The sequence below is a fragment of the Lactuca saligna genome, chromosome 7, assembly GCF_052625555.1.
Source record: "Lactuca saligna cultivar CGN05327 chromosome 7, ASM5262555v1, whole genome shotgun sequence".
NCBI classification, from domain to species: Eukaryota; Viridiplantae; Streptophyta; class Magnoliopsida; order Asterales; family Asteraceae; genus Lactuca; species Lactuca saligna.
Window position 1 is genome coordinate 4,925,900 of NC_136423.1, and position 24,835 is coordinate 4,950,734.

The window sequence follows — 24,835 nt, forward strand, 5'->3', positions numbered from 1 at the left end:
TGAGGTGCAAAATAAATGTTCTATTGTTAGTCAAACGGATTGCATGTAATAAGCTTGTAACAAATTAAGTCAAAATCAACGGACTTTCATTTATTAATTAGTTTGTGAGAGTAGTCACAAGTTGTATTTTAAGCGATTTATAATTTTTTATTATGTAATTTTGTTTTGAGTTGAAAATGAATGGTTTTAAAAAAACAGCACAATACAAGCTTACATGCACATGGTTTTCAGTTCTTACAACTTTAAAAAACCGCACTAAAAAACATAAAAAAACTGCACCAAATTTATAACACGGTTTAAAACCGAAACCGCATTTAAAAAACGAAAAACCGAACCATTGCAAAACCGCACCCAACGGTTTTAAGAATGCAAAAACCGTACCATGCGGTTTGCGGTTCGGTTTGGTCTAAAAACCGCACCAAGCTCACCCCTACATAAAACTCGTCGTATTAATCTATTACGCTTTATCACTCTAAAAAATAAAATTGGTTCAAATGCAACAGGTTACAGTGGGCCAGAAGCCCAGTCTAACTTATCAACAGGGTCTAGGGTTTCTTTCATTCACAGTTTTACACCATAAACCATACGTTTCCTCTATAAAACCTACCACCGGCGTTTTCATCTTTCATCAGCTCATACAGTGTTTTAGGGTTTATCAAGACACCCGCGGCAAAGCGTGCTCTACTGTCTACAGGTAATCTGGATGTTTTTAGATAGATATTATTCTTGTTCTGTTCGTCAAGTGATGAGAGAAATAACTGCAACAAAATGATCGAATTATGTGTTCGTGATTACTTATAGTATTTAAGTCTCTGATGTTGAGCAATTGATTAGATTTGTGCTTATGATCTTATTCATATTTACGTTCATCGTTCGTGTAATTGGAGATATGATGATCAATTCATTGGTCCGTGTTTCTGAATTTACCGTGACCGACAACTTATTAACCAAACTCTGATCTCCATTCTCCATATTCGATCTTATTTCCTTTTCTCATTACTTTGGGCGTATTTTTATTGTTTTGGCTTTTCAAAATCCAGTGTGTTATGTCTGTTTTGTTAAAATTTATCTGCTTTGATGATCTATGAAACCAATCACATGTCAGACTTCAGAGATTCCTTTAAATAAAGGAATCAATGAGATTTAAGTTCATAAGTCTGAGCAGTTGTGTGTAAAATTTGGAAGTACTTTGATTTAAAAGCTAACTTCAACGTATTCCGAGTTGTATTTTGTTTGTGCAAAGGTTTGATTGATAGATAGAGGGCAGTGATGATAAACTAGGAAAGTCATGCACCACTCTGATATTCATTGTGATCGACAAACTTTCTCATTACCCATGTTTTGTATCTGAGCCCATTCTTTTATTCTAAACTAAAATATCATCCTATTTTTGTTTGATAAATGATATTTTCCTTTTTACTTTTTTGTTGACTGTGATTGAACAAGAGAGGATCCAGATGATGGGATTTCTCTAAGGAGATATCAAACCATGATGCGGACCGTATGGCTTTAACTAGCATTTGGGGATAAATTTTTGGTTTCTGATGGTCCTTCTCTTTATCATCAAACATGACTTAAACCATTCAGTGACGAAACAAACAACCATTAATGACAGCTTATAAACAAAGTATGAGTTTCAAATCATTAAACCTTGAAAAACATAAATATATAAAAGCTAGTTTAAACAAACATTAGCAGTAATTTTAAGGCCCATTTGATTGAAAAAGTTCTTTCTGGTAAGAAATCCTGACTGAATAAGAAATCATATTGTTTGATTCAACATCTATTGGATATGTTGATTAATGACAAATAATGATTTTACCCTCATTCCAAACCAACATCCTAAAACATTAATATTTAGAAAGATACTTATCACCAAACAATTTTAATTTAAAAAATATTAATATTAATATTTATGTTGAATGCGTTTAAAAAACAATTAAAACATCAATGTTGCAGGAGGAGATGGCATATATACTAACAAGCAACCTTCAAATATAAATTAAAAAACAAATAAAAAACGAAAGTAATCAATTAAAAACTAATAAAAGGAGAACCTAACAAAAACAATTAACCACCTAGAGGTACTTTACTTAAAATTCAAAAAGCATTACCTCTTCTTCTTTATAAATCATAAAGAACAAAATTGTAAAAATGGTTCCTATGCAAATTTTTGGGGTTTTAGTCAAAACAGTGATTTTTTTGGATTGGTGGTCCTTTTAAAGTAGTTTGCTTGTGATTTTTGGGGTTTTATATGTTTATTTCTATTTAATTTAAGGTTTTATTAATAAAAAATATGGGACCCACCTCTCTCTCTCTCTCTCTCCAAACACACACAACCCCTAAAATACCGTTGGATTCATGCTTTGCCTTCTCCACTGCTATGCCGTCGATCATTGGAACCAAAATGCTATTTCTTCACCTGCTTCCCCTTCTTTTTGTATTCGGTCTTCAGAACCTCACCACCACTAACATCCCTCCACAACCTCCACCGTTGCACCGTCCTGATGTGGGTGGGGAACTCATCAACTCTGTAACAGGAACAACAACGGAGCACCATCGTCCTACGTATTTCTCCTTTGACGTGGCTCATCCATCTATAAGAATAGGAGATGTTTCTGAAGTAGCTTCTTTTCCAATCTACACGGTGGAACCCGATAATAACTCCATTGATATTGAATCTGTACATGATTGTGACTGGATGAACAAGAAATCAGATACAAGACCTACATCACATAAAAAGAAAAAACCTCTGTGAAAACTTAGAAGATGAAAACTCGGAATGATCGAGAAATCTGAAACCGATTCCAAACTCAAACTTTTTAAACGGGATGATTTGGAGACAATCTACACACATATAATGGAAAACAACATGTTAAGAACTTAGGAAATCTGATTTCAATTGAAAAATTCCACCGGAGCAATTGTGCCTTTGCTCTACGTACCGCCGACCACGGTGGCGTGTGGTAATTGTTCTTGGTTGTTTTGGCTTGATTTCGACAAAAAAACGGGAAGGATAACTTGTGGATCTCAAATTAAAATAGATGGATCAATGAGGGATCTTGTTGGAGGTTGAAAACAGTCATGAAATAGGGGAAACTTCCGGTGGGTTTTTCACGAGATTCACTTAGCGATTAGGGGTGTCGACGAGTTGTTTTCGACCGATAGTGGGTGCAGCTAGAAATGATGCTCTCCAGAGGTATTTAGGTTTGTCTGTTGTCGAGAAAGAAGGAAGAAGTAGGACTGCAACGGAGGCCAACAACCTCTGGTTGCTGCTTTGTTTTTTAAGGGAGAGAGAGAGAGAGAGAGAGAGAGAGAGAGGGAGAGGTGGGACCTTTTTTATCTTTTTAATTGTTAAAATAAGTAAATAAATATTAAATTTTAAGAATAATGAAAGAAAAATGAAAAATAAATACCCCAAGGGTATTATAGTTATTTCAATTTTCGGAGGAACCATTTTCACATACAAACCATTCCAAAAGGACTATGAAACCAAAAAAATCACTGTTTGGACTAAAACACAAAAATTTGCATACCACAGGGACCATTTTTGCAATTTTGTCCAAACAGTCACAATCAAACCAAAGATGGTTGGAGTCTAGGGAGACAAACTTTAACAACGGAGGAGATGTGGTGTATTGGTGTGCTAAAATACCCCTGCTCAGAAAATGTCATAAATACCCCTGCTTAGAAAATATCATAAATAAAATATACATATAATATTTTTGTACCTAAAATACCCCTACTCAAAAAATGTCATAAATAAAAAAACAAATCAACAATACATCAAATTTCCAGCAATTGGTACTTCAAACAAAAATAGAACTTCTAACACTTAAAACCAAATTTCCAGCAACTAATACTTCAAACAACTTCAAACAGGGAAGCAAAATTGGAACAAAAGTGGTAACAATGGAATTGTGATATAAGCAATTAAAGGAATTGTAGAATAGGAGTACAAAAATATGGAATATATAATCAATTGAATGTATTAGAAGCATTAATCATAACATCAGAAGTCAGAAACTAAATTGAAGAGGTGAAGCACAGTTTTTTTTTTTTTTTTTTTTTTTTTCCGATCGATGTGCCAATCTCCAAATCGGTGATCCAAACACCAAATTAGCGATCCCAAATGTAAATTTGGCACTACCAATTAGACCAATTTCGATCAGTAAAAACATGTTCCAGCTATCAATTTTGCCATTTTATAAAATGTTACCTGATGAGAAACCTTCGATCGGTGCTTGCTGGTGTTGCGAGAGAAGAAAGGAGTTGAAAGGAGGCGCTTCGTTAGGGGGAAGGGTATGCGTGGAATTTTTTCTTCTTTTCCCCAGTCAGCCGAATTTGATTTCCTTTTCGGGTCAGATGCATCTTTCCGAGTCAGATCGATGAAAATTGTTTATCAAACACATTTTGTTGACCGAGTCAGCAAAAAAGGTCCGAGCCAACTCGGTCAGCCCAATATCAAACAGGGCCTAAGTTAGGAAAATATGCACTATTATGATATTCTTTTAGTTTTTACCTATCTTGATTTTGATCGAATAAAGAATATATGCGGCCCTATAAAAATATATTTTAGTTTTTAGGTCTCCTTTAGAAATTTTTATAATCCATTATTTTAAGGCACATAATTGTTGGTTATTTTTTAAAACTTAGGGGGTGTTTGGCTAACTTTTTTAAAACAACTTATTAGGAACTATAATTTAAAAAGTGTTTGGATAAAAATAATTTATTCCGGTGAAACCTTAATAAGTTATTTTTTCATAAGTTACCCCTTAGTTTATCTTTTAAATTGGTAAAATAAGTCTTTGTTTGGTCTAGTCGTATTTGTAGAATTAAACTTTTCTAGAACTAGTGTCAATTTAAGGTTTATCAACCATAAATCTTGCAAACACGATGAACCTGAAAAAGTCTTATCACCTATATAAAAACATGGGGTTTATACTAGTGAATCTATGATGGTTAGTGTAAATGTTATGACCCTATTTCATTAAGATTCTATGAACTTAGAATGTATAATTCTGTCTTACTTCATGTTCCTTGTTTGGTTGTGGGCTTAAGATGGGGTCACTCATTTGATTCCCTTTGCGATTTTAATGATATACGACTAGTTCACACCTAGCGATTATAAACAAAATGGTAGGACTTATGTTACAAGTTTCGTCATAAAATTTGTTTGAGCATTCATGGTGCTATTACGTACTGACCACAACACGAAGCAGTCGTAGTAGTAACAACAGAGATAAAATAGAGTAATGAACCGAACTGATAAAACAATGTTGCATACTCATTGGGAGTGTGTAAGATCCTTAAACATGACTAAATGGGACTTACGAACCTTGCGTTGCGTAGCCAAGCACTTAAAGGGGTCACAAAAGAAGCCTCTCCCAATCTCTTTCACTCTATCTCTCTCTATTAAAAATCTCTCTCAAAAGTTTCTTTAACTTTTAGTAATCATTCGGGTCTCCAAACCTTTAACCGGGTCAAAAACCGCTTAAAATGGGGTATAAACGGGTAAAATAGACTTAAGGATCCGAAAGCCCTCTTAAGGGACAGAGCCCTCTTAGGGCCGAAGGTCCCTATAGGGACCGAACTACTGAAGAACCGAGACCCCAAGGACCAAACCCAAAGTCCCAAGAACCGAACCTGCTTGCCAGACCGAGCCTCACAAGGACTGAACCCGAAGGTCCCTTCGGACCGAACCTTGCCTGAGCACCGAACCCTACCTTCGCCTTCGCCTCTTACCTCTTTCGCTCCGTTTCACTTTCGGGCCCAACAACATTAGGACTGAACCTTGTCCCAAAACCAAGAGGTCTCGCAGGTAGGCAAATTTCACCCGGTTTTCGACTACGACTTCATTTTAAACTCGTTTTTCATCATTTTAGCGTGAGATTTTCACCCAAAACTTTGTTTTAACATATAAGGCTCTATATTTATTAACTAATCACGTTTTTGGGGATAAATCTTATCCAAGAAGAGTGGGTGAAGTACAAGAGGTGGAGTGTTGACTTTTCTTTAGTTTATGACACAAACAACCATCCATACCCACTCTATGACCAACCCACACCCCTTCCCACCATTTCTAGTGACTTCATAGTCCTTTCACCAAAAGATCAAACACTTTTCTCTCAACTCTTCTCTCTCAATTTCGAGATTTCCAAGGCATTTTCCAAGGCCTTCCTTCTACTTTTGATCTTCGAATCTTCTAGCAACATTCTAAGTTTTCTTTAGTTGAATACTTCCTTTCTTCAACATCTATCCACTGAAATCACACAAGGTGAGTTTATACCCCTTATATTTTCATGTTTTCTTAAGTTTTATGGGGGAAATACAAGTTAAAACACCAAAAACACAACTAAACTTTTCTAACAACTTTCATCAGGAAAGTTTAACTCCATTCATCGACTGTTTTGGTCAACCTAAACATTTTAGATTTCAAAACTACATTAGATGCAATAAGTTTAGGTTTATACCTTTAAAATGAATATGGACAATTCACACAAGTTAGAGACATCTAACAATCATGATAAAGTTTATGAACAAACTAAACACATTTTCTAAACTCTTAGAGTTTACGGATTTAGTTTTTGACTTCGTATGATTTTTCTGGGATTTTTTCAAAACAGTACAGAAATGTTAAAAACAAATTGACAACTTACAACTTTCATTCACACCTTGTAACTTGTTGAGCAAGGTGTGTATCATTATGTGATTATATATTATTATTACATTATGTGTCATTTTGTCTTAGTATGTAGACATAAATCAGAAAACAAATGGTTTTACTATATTATGTATGGTGAAATAATAAATTGTCATAAACAAAGTTTACATCCGTTACATACAAACATTTGGTAAAACATGACAAGGATAGTACTAATTCAATACATGTGAATGATAGTACATATTATTTACCTTATCTTGTAGATACGAATCATATACCAAGGTTTGCCACTACTACTAGTAGTTACAATAAATTATAATAAGTGTACACTACCAACAAATACGCTAACTATAGTAGGTATAGTTAGGTTGCATTACATTACAAACAATTTGAATAAATTATAATATGCATAATTCATGTTCACTATCACTACCACTATTTGGTGAATTATGATATGATTAGTTTATGTTCACTTCCACCACCACTTTTGGATAAACTATAATATGCATAATTCATGTTCATTATTACTGCCTCTATTTGGTGAATAATGATATGTATAGTTTATATTCACTTCCACCACCACTTTTGGATAAGCTATAATATGCATAATTCATGTTTACTATCACTACCACTATTTGGTGAATTATGATATGTATAGTTTATGTCCACTACCACCACTTGATGAACTATGATAGGCACAGTCTCGGTCTTTGGTTTTTAAGACTACATTCTATCTAGAATTGTTAGTTTTCAGCCATAATTATTAAGGGTATATGCTAGAGTTATATAGAATTTAGTCGTGATCGACTTAGAATTGGTGGGTCCGCTTTATTTCCTGTTCCTTGTTTGGTTGTGTGCCTAGAGCAGACCCATTACATTCGACGGTTTATTTAACTTTAATTTTATATAACTTATATACACTTGGAGATTATGGAAGGAAATTATTGGGAATTCTAGGATGCACAATTTTATAACATGGAAACTTACAACACACTTTTCAAGGAAAATATTGGATTTTCTGGAATCCCTTTACCGCTTTTACAAGAAAAACAATTTATTTCTCAATTAAAACTCTTATGAACTCATCCGTTTTAGTCAAAGTAGTCAACAGGTTTAACAAGGTAAGCTACCAAACAATGAACTCACCAAATTCACTACAATGGCTTGATCTCGATGATAATTGTTTATGACATGGTGTTGTTACAGAAGATATATAGCATGAAGCTCCCATGACCACTTAATATTATAGAATGGAAACCTGAAATCAAATCATGCCATAAAGTTTTACTCGTGATGAAACTCTAAAAGCCATTGATATGAACCAAGTATGTTGATTAAGTTTTATGAAATCAAATCAATATAGTTGTTTCTTACCTTTTTAGTATTTGGTTTCACTACAACCACTATTATTACCATGTCAATTGCTTTCTACTACCTTGATATTCATTTTCACTAATTTGGTTCTTTGTATATTTTACCAAAGGGGTGTTGGTTATTGCAAATTTGGTTGGAGCAAGTATGATTCTCTTTTAGGGCGTGTTCGTCAACATTTGTGGTAAGTAATTGCTTTAGTGGATGTTATAAAACATCATGGTGAAGGGTACATGTTATTGTTGGGAATGCAAAAAAAAAAAAAACTCTTATCGTGTTTTATTCATTTAACTTTGAGTTATATACAAACAACATCTGATAAGAGCATTGGAACTAATGTACTTATGTGCAGCATGCATGCCATGTAGCAAAGCCATTGGTTGATATTTATTAGGATACATTCATGATGTTGAAAATAATTCCAATACTAAACCTGATGTGCATGTATGTGCATTGAACACATTAAATGCATTAAAATGTTTGGTAAAAGCTAGCCCATGACATACTATCCCTGGAATAATGTATTGTGGGCTAGCCTATAGTGGATTTGATGTGTTCAATGCTTCACATTAGGGTCAATATCGCAATCATGTTCAACATAATGAATGTATTATGATAAATATTCACTAATGGATTTGCTTGGTGACATGTATGATAAACATAGGTATATTAGTTCCCATGCTCTTATCAAACGTTGCAGGTATATAACACAAAGTTAAATGAAGAAAACATTATAAGAATTTATTTGTGTAATTTACTAAAATCCGAAAAGAATAGAATGAAACACTACCCAAGTGTATTTCTTGGATGTAACTTTTAAAGAAATAGGATATGGCATGGCAACAACAAATGTTGCTAATGTTGTTGAGGAGCTTGCTGAAAAAATCAAATTGTCAACATATTCAAGTTTTAGTTTATACGAGTCTTGCAAAGTTGTTATAGCCTCTAAATCACCATAACCTAAAAATGGTATTCATTTTATTTTGAGTAATTTACTAAAATGGTCCCTTTGATTTCTAACATTTTTTTGCCCTATAATTGAATCCCTTTTTAGTTTTGGTTGTTATTTCAAGGTTTCATATTGATTTTGGTCCCTAACACCTTGGAATAAGAACCAAAACTGAAAAAAATATTCAATTTCGGACTTAACACCTATAGTCACTTTACTTGAAACAACGAGAAAGAAACATTTCAAAAACCATAAATATTGACTAAACTGCAAGATAACCTTTATGGGAACAAAAATGAAAAATCAGTTATATACCAGAACCAAAAATGTAACTTACTCTAAATTCTTATACGTTCGAACATAGTAATTTGACAAATGGTTTTGGTGTCAATAGAGGAGTATATTGGATTAGATGACAAGTACAATGGAGATCTTTTGGCAGTTTTGAGTCAAAGGATTGAAGTAAAGGAGAAATTTCACAACACAAATTAACTTTTAAAAAAATTACGAGTCAGATGATGCCATTGCAGACCCAATGTTTGTTCAGTCTTCATAGATTCAGGTACGTGTTATGCAATTACAACATGATTAGTGTATTACTATTTTTTGTTCTTTTAAATATATGTATTCTTACATAAGTTATTTGGCAGTTACAATATGGTTATATCTTGGGCAGTGTTGTAAAAATCTTGACTAGGATCCGATTAATCCATATGCGCTACTTGACTGACTAGAGGGTGCCAACAATTAATCAATGCAGACACAATGAGTGAATTGGTAGAAAACGATGAAATGTTAACACTTTGAAAAGTTTTATCTCAATAGAAACTATTTTACGAATGATTACTGTTGTATTAATCATATTAACCTATTTTGTTATTATATTAGTGGTATTTACGAACCTTGTAATGATATTAGTCATATTTTTTTTTTAAATTAAACAAATTAGCAATTAATGGTCTCTGATTAATCCTTGTTTAGCCGATTAATCCCTTAGCCCCATCCCATCAACTAGCAAACGTCGAACATTTTTTACAACATTGATCTTGGGTAACTATTCGGTTGGAAATAACAATGTTGCTCGGTTGTCAGCATTGCAAATATTGGTTGAAACAGGATTTGTTACTAAACCAGAGACATGCGTGTTAGTTATCTATCTGTTTCTTTAAATTTTCTAATTTTATTGTATTCATTCAGACATTTTAAGAATCTTTAAGTTTTGTGCACTTTTTGGAGTGAATCTACCAAAACAAATTGCAATAAATTTTGCTAAAAGTGACAGGGAATTAGATGTACCTGGTCGTTATTGGTATGTGGTAAGACCTGAGCATCAATACAATGCAGTTTTGAAGATCCTACTAGTGAAAATATTTCATTATAATTGTGACATCCCGAATTTTACTACCAATTAAAACCTTTTTATTGTATGCTCATTTAAAATAGAGTATTGTTTTATTAGTGCGAAATTTATCCCAAAACATTATTGATGTGAGCTAAAATCAATATCAAAGCATTTCCGTAGAAACGTTTTTATTAATATTTTAAAAACTTTGGATGTCATAACTTATATAGGAAACATAAGCATAAGTCATCTCACAAACCCTACAGGGCGGTCCAGACGGGGCAACCCGAGCGACCACCCAGGGCCCAAAGTGTGTAAGGGGATGGAACTAGCATTAACCTATGGTATGACAATTGGCATGCAGGTGGCCCTTTGATTAACATTATCCCGACATATGAGAGGAACCTTCATGGACTCTCAAGTGAGCTCACCTTGCAACAGTTTTGCAGTAATCCTAGTTCGTGGTGGCCTTGGGGATGGGACTTGTGGTTTCCTAATCTCCAACTTCAGGGTATCCCTAATCTTCAACACAACAAAGACGATGAGGTTTATTGGCGGGATCTTGAAGGAAGGAATGTTAAGTTCTCTCCTACTCAAGTTTGGCAGGATATTAGAATAATTAGCCCGGTTGTTCCTTGGTATAAGGTGGTTTAGTTTAAGCTTAACATTCCAAGCCATGCTTTTATTTTCTGGCTAGCCATACACGACAGATTGATGACTCATGAGCGAATGAATATATGACAAAATTCGGCAAATCTGTAGTGTCTGTTTTGCAAGATGGTACCTGACTCGACATCTTGTTTATTCTTTGAGTGTCAGTATTCAAGAGAGGTTTGGAACAAAGTGTGTAATGTGTGTAACATCCAAATCCCGGACTTCAGATTGAAACAAATTATTGAGTATCAAATTCCTCGCCTTCGGAAAAATCACATCCAAGTAGATATTGAGAGACTTACTCTGGCTGCGACGATATACTTTATATGGAAGGAAAAGAACTCACGCTATCATAATGGCAATAGAATTCCCCACGCTAAACTTGCTAATGAAGTCTTCAACAATTTGAAAGCTCGTTTATGTGGAGTTTCTCTTAAATGGTCTATCCCGGTGGAAGAAGTGTTTAAAAATTAGAAAATCCCAAGGCCTAGCAACTGGCCTCCAATCAATAATAGTGATCATGTTGCTTAATAACGCTTATGGGAGGAGGGGCTTGTGCGACTTTCTGGTCTTTTGGCTTATGGGAATTATGAGTATTAGTATTTGTCTGTGTAATTTTCTTACTTATGTTACAGTTCGAGGACTAACTAATGACTTGTCTTCCTATTAGGGTGGTTCCCTTTGTATCTTGTAATGTATAAGTTTTTTTTTTCCTTAATGCATATACTGGAGGCTTTTCCTCTTTTCATAAACAAATACGCATAAACTTGTCTTTACAGGTCTTACAACAACTTATTATACTAATGGCCTAAATTCCTCGAATCTCTCAGTAGATTCATACATCACTTTCCTTTAACATTCGTACCACTACCTGTGATACAAAGAAAATGAGTGGGTCAGGCCTGGGAGCCTGGTAAGCACATAAGATTTTCAACCCACAATAATATATTTAAATCTTTTAAATATATAATTCACACCAAATAATTAAGCCGATTACCCATTCTTGTTACTCTCACTCATGATCCTAAAATGATGATCTCGAGGGAACTGTCCTAAAGGATCACTTTAAGTGATGAGTAAACAATACTACTTTAGGGATTCCATAGAAATATATACCAAAAAGGAAACCATGAAAAGGATAGAGTACCCGAATGAACATTCTTTCATTTTCCTTGAAAATCATGATCATGAACACCTACATGTGGCGAGCTTGTAGTGTTCCACCAGACTCTCTATAATAATCGGTGGTCGTTATCTATACTCTATTAGATGACTAGTTTCTAGTTGTAAAATAGTACAATATATGGCCTCTCACCCTTCTTTTATTTCTTTCTCAACCCTTTTCTACTCAATATTTTATAAGTATAAATACGTATACGATTAAATCAAGTAAAAATCATATTATTTCATCTAACACATATATCATGAACACAAATAATAAGCACATATAGCATGTAATTATCTAAATACTTTATATTTATGTGTAAGATGAAAGTAACTATGTACCCACTTGTTAAAGTGGATGACTTGTGATTAGGGCAACGCTTTGCCTAACACCTTCACTTTTCCTTTCAAAAGACCTAGATGTGGATATCACTAAGTCTTAGTCTTTGTTTCATAATTGTCATGACTATAATAACGATAGTCTAGATTCTTCAACGATCCCGATGAATATTGATATATAGCTAATAAGGAATAACCTGGTAAGATCATATCGGAGGTAGGGAAATTTCATATTTGATAAGGAACCGTAATTTTGAGAGAAAGAGATCTAAGTGTGGGAGCAAATGAGCCAAATTGCAGCCTTTATATAGAATTTCGGGAGACACACCATGCCCTATGATGACATCGTTTCTCTGCTTTGTAGCCATGTGTCACATTTTTTATGGTTCGCATCGCCCCTTCTAGAAGCGCGCATCAAAATTTAATCTTTTTCCAAAAATTGTATCTTTCTCATACGAGCTCTATTTTTTATGTTTATTATATCCACACCTAGCTATCGACGACTACTACAACTTTTATTTAGACTTCATCGATCAATTATCACTTTATTTTTAAAGTTAGATTTTTATAAGCTAAGATTGTTAAAAATCGTATAAAAATCATAACTCTTTCATACAAATTCCTTTCTTGACTGTCTTTATATCGACAGATTCCTATTCACGAGATCTCCAACTCTCATTTTGATTGTTTTGGCTAACAATAAACCGATTTTAGTTTCAATTTTTATGTCCACACTGTTGCGCTGAAACTTCGAAAAATCATAATTTCCTCATATTAACTCAGATTTTGACGTCCTCTATATGCATGCTCTAGCTTTTATGATTACTAAAAAATCCATTTAGATTACTTAAGCTAATAAGCAATCAATCTCCGATTCACTATTTACGACATACTTTGTCGTATAGAGTTGAACGAGAAACTTTAACGAATCATAACTTCTTCATAGGAAATCAGATTTAAGTATTCCTTATATCCCTGAGATCATCATCATGACTACGTCAACTTTCATCAAGACTATTTATCCTAATTAATATCTTATTTTTTAAAAAAATTTTATTTTAACCCTATTTATTAACTTTTAAAATACGTTTTTACACTGATATTATATACACACAATATCCATCCAATTAACATATAAACACATTTATTCAAATAGTTCTCTTTCATTTATTCATAAAAGGTTACAATCGTCGAACGACATAATTTGATCTTTTATAACTAATGCCTAGCGAGAAACGCGGACGTTATAATAATCAATTCCTTCATCTGCTTGTATAGGAAAATCTAACAAAAAATAGATGCAAGACAACAATTTTTTTAGGATCATAAGGATGCTTCCATATGGGTATTCGACTTTCTTTAGTGTTGGCAATAATGATGACCCCATTGGACTATTACCTGAAAAAATCATACATGATACTTGGGTTTAATAAACGTGGGGTAAGTAATAATTTTCATTCCGAATAAAATGTGGTTATATATAATTTTCCTATTATATATATATATATATATATATATATATATATATATATATATATATATATATATATATATATATATATATATATATATATATATATATATATATATATATATACACACCGTATACACAATTTTTTGTTTTTGCATAGATAGGTTCACTTTTTTCACTCAGTTCCAAAAGAATATATACACTCTACTGCATTAAGAGAAATAATGCAATTGGGTAGCAGTAAAACTGCTATGTTTTTCAAGACGAGAGTTGTTGTCATCTTGCATGTATTTAAGTTTGAAATTAAACAAGTTTGACCAAATCCCCCAAATGCAGATGTTGGTGTACAAAATTTGTCAAAAGCTATTGAAGAATGTGAAAAAACTATAAAGCAAGTGAGTAATTTGGTTTCTTTATTAATGGAGTATATTCCCTATGTTTTGAAATGTTACTGAAGTCATCTTTAAGTTTTCACTTTGTTGCAGATGTAGTCCCTCTGACAACAAATGAAAACTTAAGACGAGGTAGAGAAGATTTCAAAAAATGAACCAAATTTTCAACTTTGAGTAAAACATAAGGACTGAAATTGAAATTTAGTTTTATTAATATATTGGTAATTTACTTGCTATTTATTTAATATGGTAACTTAGCTCTATCAGAAGAATTAAATGAGAAACAAAAGAAGGAAATGAACATGCAAGAATAAATGAAGACATTAAAAAAAATGTGGAGATCAGAAAAGAAAATTGTGAATGAACTATCATATGATTATAATACGATTAGATATTTATGTGAAGAAAAAGAATATACTCTTCAGGTAATCATTATTAAGTTTAAAAATCATATTTTTAGGATTATATTTCTTGAATTTAATTTTGAGTTATTTTTTTAGGCTGTATTAATTGAGAAGCAAAACATGTAAGCAAGGCTTTCACAACTTAAGTAAAGGGGGTTGGAAAATAATACCAAAAAGGAATTAATGGGGAACTACTGTTAGAGAGATCCCATACAATTGTTAAATCTAATGTTTTTTTTTATAATAAGAGGAACTACTGTTAGGGAGACCCCATACAATTGACTAACTCTACTTTAACTTTTGCAATAAAAACCCAATTTGTCTTAATGGACTTGTTTTGCATAGAAAACTACCAAATCAAGTAAAAATGACTAGCCTCTATAAAACGAATGAGTGTATGTTGGTCGTTACACTCACATAGACTAATCTCTCAAGCCCCTACCTACACATACATTCTCCAATGATTTTACAAACACCGTTCTACACTCTAAGTAAGAGAAGAAAAACAAAGAATCAACTACAAAAAGTGAATTTGATCGGGCACTTTGACACCAAAACCTTTAACTCCTTTTTATAGGTTTGAGACTACTTAACATTTCAACCTTCTACAAATATGGGACAAAAAATATTCTTCCATATTAGCCATTATCTCAACTAGTTTTTCTTGATTTTGGGACCCCAATAGTTAGGCCATGAGCTCCTTCTCTTCAAACAAAAGTTGCAACCAATTAGATAATGTTATTTTTGGGTTTCTTTAATGTGGTTTAGTTAAATTCGTTGTATATTTTATTTATTATTTCATTAATTTTATATTACTCCTACTTACTATCCTAATGATAAGATGATGAAAACAATGCTTTGTTGATCCAAATAACTTTTGAATTCTTTATTCTCTTTATTTGTTCTATAAATAGTCTTGAATGTAATCTAGCTTGTTAAATGATATATATATATATATATATATATATATATATATATATATATATATATATATATATATATATATATATATGTATATATATATATTTCATTATTATTTAATTTCATTCTTTTTTATATGCATAACAAACAATATGTATTATTACTTAATCCTTTAACACAAAGCATCCACACATTTAAATGGAATAATAATAACGATAAATTTCATCACCCCATCCATTCATTTAATTCTATCTAACTAAACAGACTCTTAGTCTTACTATTATGTCATTATGTTATATTTTTTCAAGTGTCGTTGATAGCATCCTAATTGATTTTGTGCATGTGTTAGGTTTCTAAAATTTGGCTTATCTATGTTCTGGATTTTTATTAACAGCTTAAATTTTTTTGAAATTAGTCGGTGGCTAAAACTAATTACATAGAATTGGCAAATAAAGGATTTTAGAGCCAATTGCTCCAACTAACGTTAATTTTAGTATTCCTACTTTTTTTGGAAACGAAAAATCATTAAACAGAAGCGTACACGCATATTTCAACGAGCATTCCGGATTCGAGCTCCTTTGCAGGGCAAACCCAGCCCCCATAGAGGTTTTCAGGAAAAATTTCCCCACATGTGGCACAAGTTTAAGAGGCACCCAAATTGAGTATTCCTACTAACAAACCACAAATACGAATAATCAATTATACTATCAAACATCACTTGACATAACATAAGTTTATCTCAAAAATAAAAAAATTCATTCTGAAATCACCAAAGAACCCACAACCCAGCAACTATAATAAATCTTTTAGCTGGTTGAAGTCGACTATCATCACTCCAATCAAAATTTTCCTCATCTACCCACACAAACACCTTGCACCATGTGGAGGAAGCCAACCTACAATTCCAAAGATTCAATTTTAGTAAGTAGATGACATTAAAAGATTCAATTTTAGTAACTAATTGTATGCACATGTAAATAGTGAGCAGATGACATTAAAATATTTGATTTTAGTAAGTGTTATATTATGTATTGTTCAAATTAATTATAATGTTACATTAACTAAATATCTAAATTTAATCATAATTATTTTTTAGTTAATATAAACGACAAAAATATTTTCAAAGGCATATTATCACTAATATGTTAACTATATAATTTTATTCCGCGTAACGCGCGGATATTTGCTTAGCCTATCATATAACATAGGCAAATTTACTTGTACCAAATTGATTTTGAAACTTCCAATACAAATCAATAGTTTTCTACTTTATAAGTACTTATGATTTCAAATTTAAAGTAATTGATTACTACAACTCATTTTTTTTTTACTTATAGTTATTAATTGGTGATGACTTTTTATTTTTCTCTAATTTATACACATTGTAGCTATATTTATAGTAAATAAGTAGGTTTTGCGCACCAAAAAATTTATATGTTTGATGAGATTTGTAATTTAAATATGAATAGTTAAAAAAACAAGGTAATTGCAATGTGGATATTTCTTGGGATAATATTGTTTCTATACATTAAATGCATGTTGATATATATATATATATATATATATATATATATATATATATATATATATATATATATATATATATATATATATATATATATATATTATGATTTTTAAGTGTTTAATATCACTCAAAAATCTCTTAATAATAATTAAACACTCAAAGGTTTTATAACTTATATAATATATTTAATAAACATTTAAAGAATAGTTTGTTGTAAAAGTGACAATTTTTTTAGTAGACACAAATACAAATTCACAAATAAAACAAGCTTAAAGATTTGTGTTGGTTTGAGGCCTTTTGACAATTTCTCTAGCCATTGTTATTATGTTAAAACTTTTAATTTGTAAGTTTGTTATATACTAATTTTTTTTATTTTTTTATTTTTATTGGTGTTAATATTTTTTTAATACAATCGTTGTATGTTGTGGTTGAATGGTTAATATAAATTATATTAGATATATTCAAGTTTCTTTTAAAATGTAAATTGTCTAATTTATCATTTTAATTATAGTATATGTATAACGCTTTAATAATAATTAGTGGTTCTTAGAAAGTCTTTTTTAGCTTATGATAAATGATTTTAAAATTAATGAGCAATAAATGTAAATAATTATTATATCAAATTATAAATTACATAACGTTTCCTAAAATAAATGATATTTTAAATAAACATTATAATCGAAATTAAAAGATGATCGTATAAGTAAAAATTTAAATTAATCGATCATAATAATTATTAAAAATAACACTAAATCGATAATTGTATTTAATTTAATTTATGAGCAAGCAACAATAGAAACCACTGAATGATATCGTTCAAAATAGTTGAGATTTTAAATATAAAATTAGTGGAAAAACTATTATGTTAAAATTAATGTCAATAGCATAATCATTTTAAATATATAAATTTTCAATATTTTAACAACAAAATTTTGATATACGCAATGTGTGGGAGTTCGTCTAGTTAATTAAAAAAGAAGTTGAAATTTTTTGTAGGTTTTAAATGAATATAGTTAGAGTATTTTGATCTTTATTATATTAGATAGATATAGATATATAGATACACATTTGAGTGAAAAACTTAGATTATTTACAACAGAGATATTTAAAAGTGTAAGTAACTGGATTATGGCTTTGAAGAATGAGTTCTCACATGCAAAGAAAAATATGATAAATGATTGGGGAATTCAGTGAACGTAAATACATATTTATAAAGAAATAATTTTTGAAAGCGCTGATTCAAATAGATGTAACTATAAACCATCAAATTAAATAAAATGTTGAATTATACATCATCAAAGTAAAACAAAGAGACTCCCTTTTCCCAATAGATCTAATTCTTTTATTTCATTATAAATGAATCATACATCATCAAGTTTAATTCTACGCTCTACCAACACACTTCCAAAAAATCTGAGCCCTAGAATTCACAAGAAACCCCTTTTTCTATTTCTCCAATCTTTCGCCTACCTGCTTTCATAATCATGGATAGCTTAAGTCTTTTCTACAATCCCCTCCAGTTTCTGGTAATTTAGAGCCAGAACAAACAAAAATAACATTACCAAATTTGTTTTTGTTTCAAGTCATATATTTGTGTACAAATATACTACTATTACTATTTTCTTTAGAAGGGTAAATAAATAAAAAAAAAGGTACCTTGATAGATTTGCTGAGCTGGTCCACTTTGTTTATTATGACATCTGTACGATTCAACCCTCTCTGTTCTTGTAAAGGAGGTCGAGGTGAATTCTTCCAAGTGGCAAAAAAAAAAAAACAAATATTAATTGGTTTTTAAACACTATAAAATTACATAATTAGTGGATTGATTACCTTCCAATTTCTTGATGCTGATCTTAAAAAATTTGATCCATCTGTAAAAGATCTGGATCTCATCTGAGCTGGACTTTCTGGTTCACTACCATGTCTCCAACTCCTACCACTACCACCATCTTGCATTTGTATAACCTTTGAAGCCTCTTTTACTATCACCTAAAAACCATGGCATTCATTCAACTTTTAAAATGATATGTAGCGTGAAATTTACTTTTTTCAGAAAAGTAAGGGTAAAATAGCCATTTAATCTCTCTCTCACCAAGACAGACATCGTGTTACCTATGCAGCCACTTAATGGGAAAAAATACCTTTCTTAAAAGTTGAGGATTAGAAACGCCTTGAATTTGTAATTCATCAACATAAGCAGCTTTCCCTTGTGCTACGCTTTCAAGTCTAAAGGTATGGATTCCAAACATGGCTTGCAAGCAACCTAGTAAGAAATTACATAATTGCCATGCTGAATAAGTCATAAAACAAGTGAGGTGAGATGGGAGTTTAGGGTAATGTAATACTAGTACCTTGTTCAATAATGATATCTATTGCTCGAGCAAGGGGTATACGCCTTTCGGAATTTACAACCCCCCAAAAAGGTATAAACGATGGTCTTGACACCTTTAAAAATTAAAACCAAACTCTCCTTAACATCTATCTACCCTCCATATAAATCAAAGGCTTACTTTTTTTCTATATTATAATAGCATCCGACTTTCATTATTTTCGATCACCTCTTTGCAATTTTTATTGCTTTCTTAAAAAGGCAACGTACTTTGAGAAATCTATTAAGTTATAATATTCTACTTTCAAATTTTCTTATTGTTATAAATTTATTATTCTATGAAAAGTATACCCAATTGCATTAGTGAAAATTGCTTTGTATGTGGATGAAAGTAGGATGCTATATGTAAACTACTTAGAAATACAATGTTGTAATAGAAAGAAATGAAATGAGGAATGAAAGTGTGTGGTTATTTTTTGCACTAACAGCCTTAGATGAAAATCTGAAATTTCGAGTGTAGCTTTTCAAAGTACTACCTTGTAAACTACTTCAGAAGGAGTAACATAGAGTTGTCGTGAAGATATGTCTTTTGAGAGCACATAACATCTCATGGGAAGATAAAGCAGCATGATGACACCAACTCCCCAAGCTAAAACCAAGATCAGTGATATGGAAATCCATATAATAGTGTCATACATTACAATACTTGAAGCAAATTCTTCAAAAGAGGCAGAATATAGTATCTCCCATGATTCATCACCATTCAGTTCAGACAAAGGGTCAGCAAGAGGTAATTCCTTTGAAGACCCCACCCTTGGCAGCCCATCTGTATGACCCAAGAACATCCTTCAAGCCAAGAATCTAAATATTGTAGATGGTGTTAGCCACCAATTGATACAAAGACTTATCACTTATGCTCACAATCCACCAATCATCTCAAAATTCGATAATTCAAATCTATGACCAAAAACTCATATAATTTGTAGTAATAAGCAATTACCGTATCTCTTCTTATACCAACTAAAAGGGGTGTGAAGTTACTATCCCTAATTCTCTCTCAATGATAGGATCCCTAACAGCCCAATCTATTGTCAACGTATCTAATACTTGTATTACTCAATAGTAAGCTAAATCCAAATCAAATACCACGCAATTCCACTAATAAAATGATGCCCAACTCAACACAAGATCATTATGTTCATCAACGAATTTCATCGATAACAACAGCGACTTTCATCCGATTTATCAGTTCAATCAGTTAAATGAACAACAAACCGACACCGCAGTGTCTAACTATGTGTAAAATCCATATAAAACAGTGAGCAAGAAGGTAACGAATCAATCATTTACCTGAAAAAATTTCGGGTATATCGATAGTTTGCAACGAGACGTTTCGACCATCTACGAAGGTTTTGAATGATTTGAATCAAAGAATTTGTGGTAACAGAAGTTTATTGTTCATGTGGGGCCCTATATTGTAGTATGATTTGAGGTTCGATAGAAATGGGGTTAAAGTAGGCTTCAAAAGAGGTGAAATACTGAGCTTGAGGAATCCATCTTTGAGAAAAATCTAAGCTTTGATGTGGGCGATTAAATCGAAAATATCCATTAAAATAACAGAAATTAAATTTCTTCCTACTTATATTTTGGAATGGTGTTAACTTTATCAATTATGATACATTAAGAGAAAAAATAAAAAAAATATATATTTAATTTCTCTTAAACTAAAATCTGCCAATCAAAATTGTGCAAAACGAATCAGATTTGATTAAAAAAAATAGGTTAATTTACCAAATATTTTATATTAATTATTTTCGTTGATTTGTAGTTTAAGATTATTTAACAGTAACATGATTTTTTTTTTCTAATATATACCCTAAACATTAATTATAATATTTTTTTTGTTCGGAACGGCATAATTATAAGAAATATTAATAATTAAATCTAAAATGCATTAATTAAGGAAAATATTTTTTATAATTAATGCATTTCATATTTAATTTTGTCTATATTTTATATGGTTTTTTTCTTAACGGCAAATAATATATATTCCTAAATTACTCCTAAATATATCTATGTTTAAGACGAAATTGAACCCTTAATCTCAAAAAAAAAAATGACAACACCTGATACCGCTGAGATAGAAGAACTTTCGTAAATTTTATATAGTTAATATTTTTGTTATGAATACTCTTAGTCACATGTTATAAAATCTTTTTTTTTTTTTTTTTAAATCTCACATATCTCCAAATCTACATCTACAATCATAATAAAAGACTCTTTTGAAATGCCGCGTGTCATTTCTACAGCTTCTTCCAGCTTTATACATCTTGAAATTAACTTTTTCCCGCCCATGCAATAATTCTTGAATACCTTAAAATCGGGAGTTAAATTTTGAAACAATCTATCGTATCACAACAAATCATGAATCTAATGCCTTAAAATCAGGAAAAAAAATTAGAAACAATCATTAACCTTTGTCTCTTCTATTTCCCGTTCAGAATACGCTCTTCTCCACATATCTTAACTTAATTTTTATGGTGCTTTATTTTATGTGTAATTTTATTATGCTGCATTGTTTCTCCTTCCGGTCATCATTAAGTCACCAAAATCTACTCTAATTTCTTCTTCGTTATTTCTTAAATCTAGGTGTTTCAAGGTTTAATTTCTTCAATAATTAGGTAAATCTCACAGTGTTCCCATAGCTACTGGTTCCCCTCTTCAGTTTTATTACTGTTAGATTTATCATAAATTTACTTGAATGTAAGTAACAAAGCTCTTCTTAAACGATTTGTTAGCTACATATTTTGGCTTTAAGTTTAACATGTGGAATTTGAAGTTTTCGTCGGCTTATTATGTGCATCCATTATTCAATCTATTCTAATTTGATATAATATCGAATGTAGGGATATAAAGGAACAAGTGCAGATACGAAGATCTCTTTTTTAGCAGAAGAATCAGTTCCAGGTCACCACAATGATTCAAAAAAAAATCTGATTTTTGGCTGATAACGATTCTGCTCCTCGTGGGTAACATCTCATTCGTTGTAGTGTTATTTAATGTAAATGTTTCATGAATTATGCCCCAATTTGTTAATTTTTTTTTTCTTTTACCCATCATTGCCTCCATACATGACTTATGCGTTTTGGCTCTTTTAAGGATAAAATTTTCTACTCCTGCTCTCATACCAAAGTAAGTCCTATTCTTAACGATTTATGGTTTCGTTTAGAAAGTTCCTCAAAAAAACAAGCTGGAAAGGAAAGATGTTACGGTGTTTGATTAATAAAAGGTGTAGGAAAGGAAAGAGAATCTCTAAATACATAAAAGTCAGGAACAAAATAGGAATGGGGGTATAATGGTAAACTTAATTGGTTACACTATAACTGAAGTTATTGGGTTGTGTGTACTTTTTGCTATAAACAATTGTACATATGGATAACTCTTTCACAATATCTATCTTTGTTTGTTGTTATGTCTGTTTGTACTGTGCAAATGTCATATATGTGAAACGTGATAATTACCATATTTGACATACTTTACCTCTAATAATAACGTAGTTTCCTCATGGTGCTTTTTTGATATTATAAATGGTCAACATTTGGACCAAAAAGAGGAGGACTTCCATATGTCAGCCCACAAATAGAAGGTTAAACGGTACTCTAAAATCCAACATAAATAATAGAGAAACAACAACAACAACCATAACCCCAAAATTAAACAAGATGGCACCAGGGGCATTTTGGTCCAGCCTTGAAAAAGGACAAAAATAACATATTATAAGTCATCAAATGAACCTTTTAATGAAAGAATACTCAAACTCATAGCAAAATTTGCCTAACCAGATAAGTTATTTCTTCAAAATTTCATGATTTTAAGCAAAATTTGTCTAAAATAAGGGATATTTGTCCATGATACACGTATTTGTTTATGAGTTGTGGTGACAGTAGACTTTTTGCCATTTTAGATTATATCAACTTGCAAAATTTGTGTAACAAGGCTCATGAGCATAAATTGATTTCTTACCTGGTGATATTTAAACCAAGTCAATAAGACCAACATCAACTGTTACTAACATCCATTGCTTATAAAAAATCAACATCATGTTTTTTTTTCATCTTTTGAAAATTGCTTATTTTATAATATAGTACACTATTTTTTGATTCAATCGAAATGTCAAATATTTCTGCAAATATACAAGCATAATCTACAGTGTTTTTATAATATTTTTAAAATTTTAAAACCGTTAATCCTTCCTTTAAATAAAATAGTATCAGATTGCATTATAAAAGGGCTAATATTCAAACCAAAAATTATGAAAATTTAAAACGATTAATATTTCCGTCCATAGTTGCATGAAATATTATATAGAATTTTTTGTTTGTAGTTGTATTATTAAATACATTTTGTGTCTTATCATATAAAATACTTATATCAACCGTGTAACACACGGGTTATAACCTAGTTTACTAATAATCAAAGGATTCAAAAATCTTATTTTCTTAGCATTTTATCATTTAATGGTCAAAGGGTTAAAAAATGGTCCACTTAATAAATCCATTTGTCCACGTGAAGTACAAAACATTTGTAATTATCGTTCAAGTTAATAAATATACATTTCAACTGAATAAATCAATTATTAAATGTAAATATCACTTCTCATTAAAAAAAAAAAAAAAAAAACCTCTAGTTTTTGTGTTTACTTTATTGTGCATCTTTTTCCCATAAAAAAACATGTTTACATAAGTCACGGTTATGTTTGAGCTTCTCTTTTGAATGAATAATTGTATTTAAGTAAACTTGTACCTATTATAAATATCATTGAATTTTTAAATTTCTTACTATTTTATTATGAAATTCAAATTGAAACACCAATATTCATTTTATCAGCATATATTCATTTGAAATTCATTTTATAAAAGAAAATATCATTTTTGTGCAAAAACTCTCTTATAGTGTTTCTTGTCAAAAGATTCATAATTAATAAGCTTAAAAGAAGATAATAATCATCATATCATACGATAAGCTAAGCATACCACTAGTCCACTACATAGATGTCACCTTCTTGAATCTCCAAATTTCTTTGACGACTCCAATCACTAAGTTACATGAATACATATCAAAATATCTGTTAGGCATTGTGAACGCCTAGTGAATAACAACAAAATTTCACATCTTTAAAGTAAAAAGGAATAACATAATCCCTTGATAATGAAAAATTCCCAAAATCGTGTGAAAACTATTAAATCTTTAGATTTTGAAATTGAATAACATTTAACTCAATCATACTCTTTCAAACGTCATAAATATTTA

General features: G+C 31.1%; 1 protein-coding gene, 1 long non-coding RNA gene and 4 other non-coding genes across 8 annotated transcripts; 5 read left to right on the forward strand and 1 right to left on the reverse strand.

Moving 5' to 3' along the window:
* Positions 1 to 537: 537 nt before the first annotated feature.
* Positions 538 to 10,210, forward strand: LOC145005029 (uncharacterized). Its single transcript, XR_013662490.1, has 4 exons — positions 538 to 694; positions 8,148 to 8,219; positions 9,379 to 9,546; positions 9,635 to 10,210. It is a non-coding gene; the product is annotated as an uncharacterized LOC145005029 (long non-coding RNA).
* Positions 737 to 821, forward strand: LOC145007829 (small nucleolar RNA Z199). Its single transcript, XR_013663191.1, has one exon. It is a non-coding gene; the product is annotated as a small nucleolar RNA Z199 (small nucleolar RNA).
* Positions 885 to 962, forward strand: LOC145007672 (small nucleolar RNA SNORD18). The gene has a single exon (XR_013663045.1). It is a non-coding gene; the product is annotated as a small nucleolar RNA SNORD18 (small nucleolar RNA).
* Positions 1,067 to 1,168, forward strand: LOC145007830 (small nucleolar RNA R64/Z200 family). The gene has a single exon (XR_013663192.1). It is a non-coding gene; the product is annotated as a small nucleolar RNA R64/Z200 family (small nucleolar RNA).
* On the forward strand, positions 1,262 to 1,355 carry LOC145007831 (small nucleolar RNA Z221/R21b). Its single transcript, XR_013663193.1, has one exon. It is a non-coding gene; the product is annotated as a small nucleolar RNA Z221/R21b (small nucleolar RNA).
* Positions 10,211 to 18,440: 8,230 nt separating the features above from the next.
* On the reverse strand, positions 18,441 to 21,123 carry LOC145006468 (uncharacterized). 3 transcript variants are annotated; one of them, XM_078965548.1, is made up of 7 exons: positions 20,876 to 21,123; positions 20,062 to 20,386; positions 19,548 to 19,641; positions 19,338 to 19,459; positions 19,027 to 19,185; positions 18,853 to 18,945; positions 18,441 to 18,719 (listed from the first exon to the last, which is right to left on the reverse strand). In XM_078965548.1, the coding sequence occupies exons 2-7, from the start codon at positions 20,368 to 20,370 to the stop codon at positions 18,690 to 18,692; spliced, it is 807 nt and encodes a 268-aa protein (XP_078821674.1). In that variant the 5' UTR covers positions 20,371 to 20,386; positions 20,876 to 21,123; the 3' UTR covers positions 18,441 to 18,689. The 3 variants fall into 3 exon arrangements, with proteins under 3 accessions (XP_078821674.1, XP_078821676.1, XP_078821675.1); XM_078965550.1 differs by having other exon boundaries at positions 20,062 to 20,351; positions 20,876 to 21,121; XM_078965549.1 differs by lacking the exon at positions 20,876 to 21,123 and having other exon boundaries at positions 20,062 to 20,861.
* Positions 21,124 to 24,835: the final 3,712 nt, after the last annotated feature.

What these genes read in the sequence shown, in the direction of transcription:
- LOC145006468 (XM_078965548.1), bottom strand. Translation starts at nt 20,370, where the DNA reads ATGTTCTTGGGTCATACAGATGGGCTGCCAAGGGTGGGGTCTTCAAAG. An exon ending in CAGCATCAAGAAATTGGAAG is followed by an intron (nt 18,946 to 19,026) that starts GTAATCAATCCA and finishes GCCACTTGGAAG; the next exon opens with AATTCACCTCGACCTCCTTT. An exon ending in AGCTCAGCAAATCTATCAAG is followed by an intron (nt 18,720 to 18,852) that starts GTACCTTTTTTT and finishes CTAAATTACCAG; the next exon opens with AAACTGGAGGGGATTGTAGA.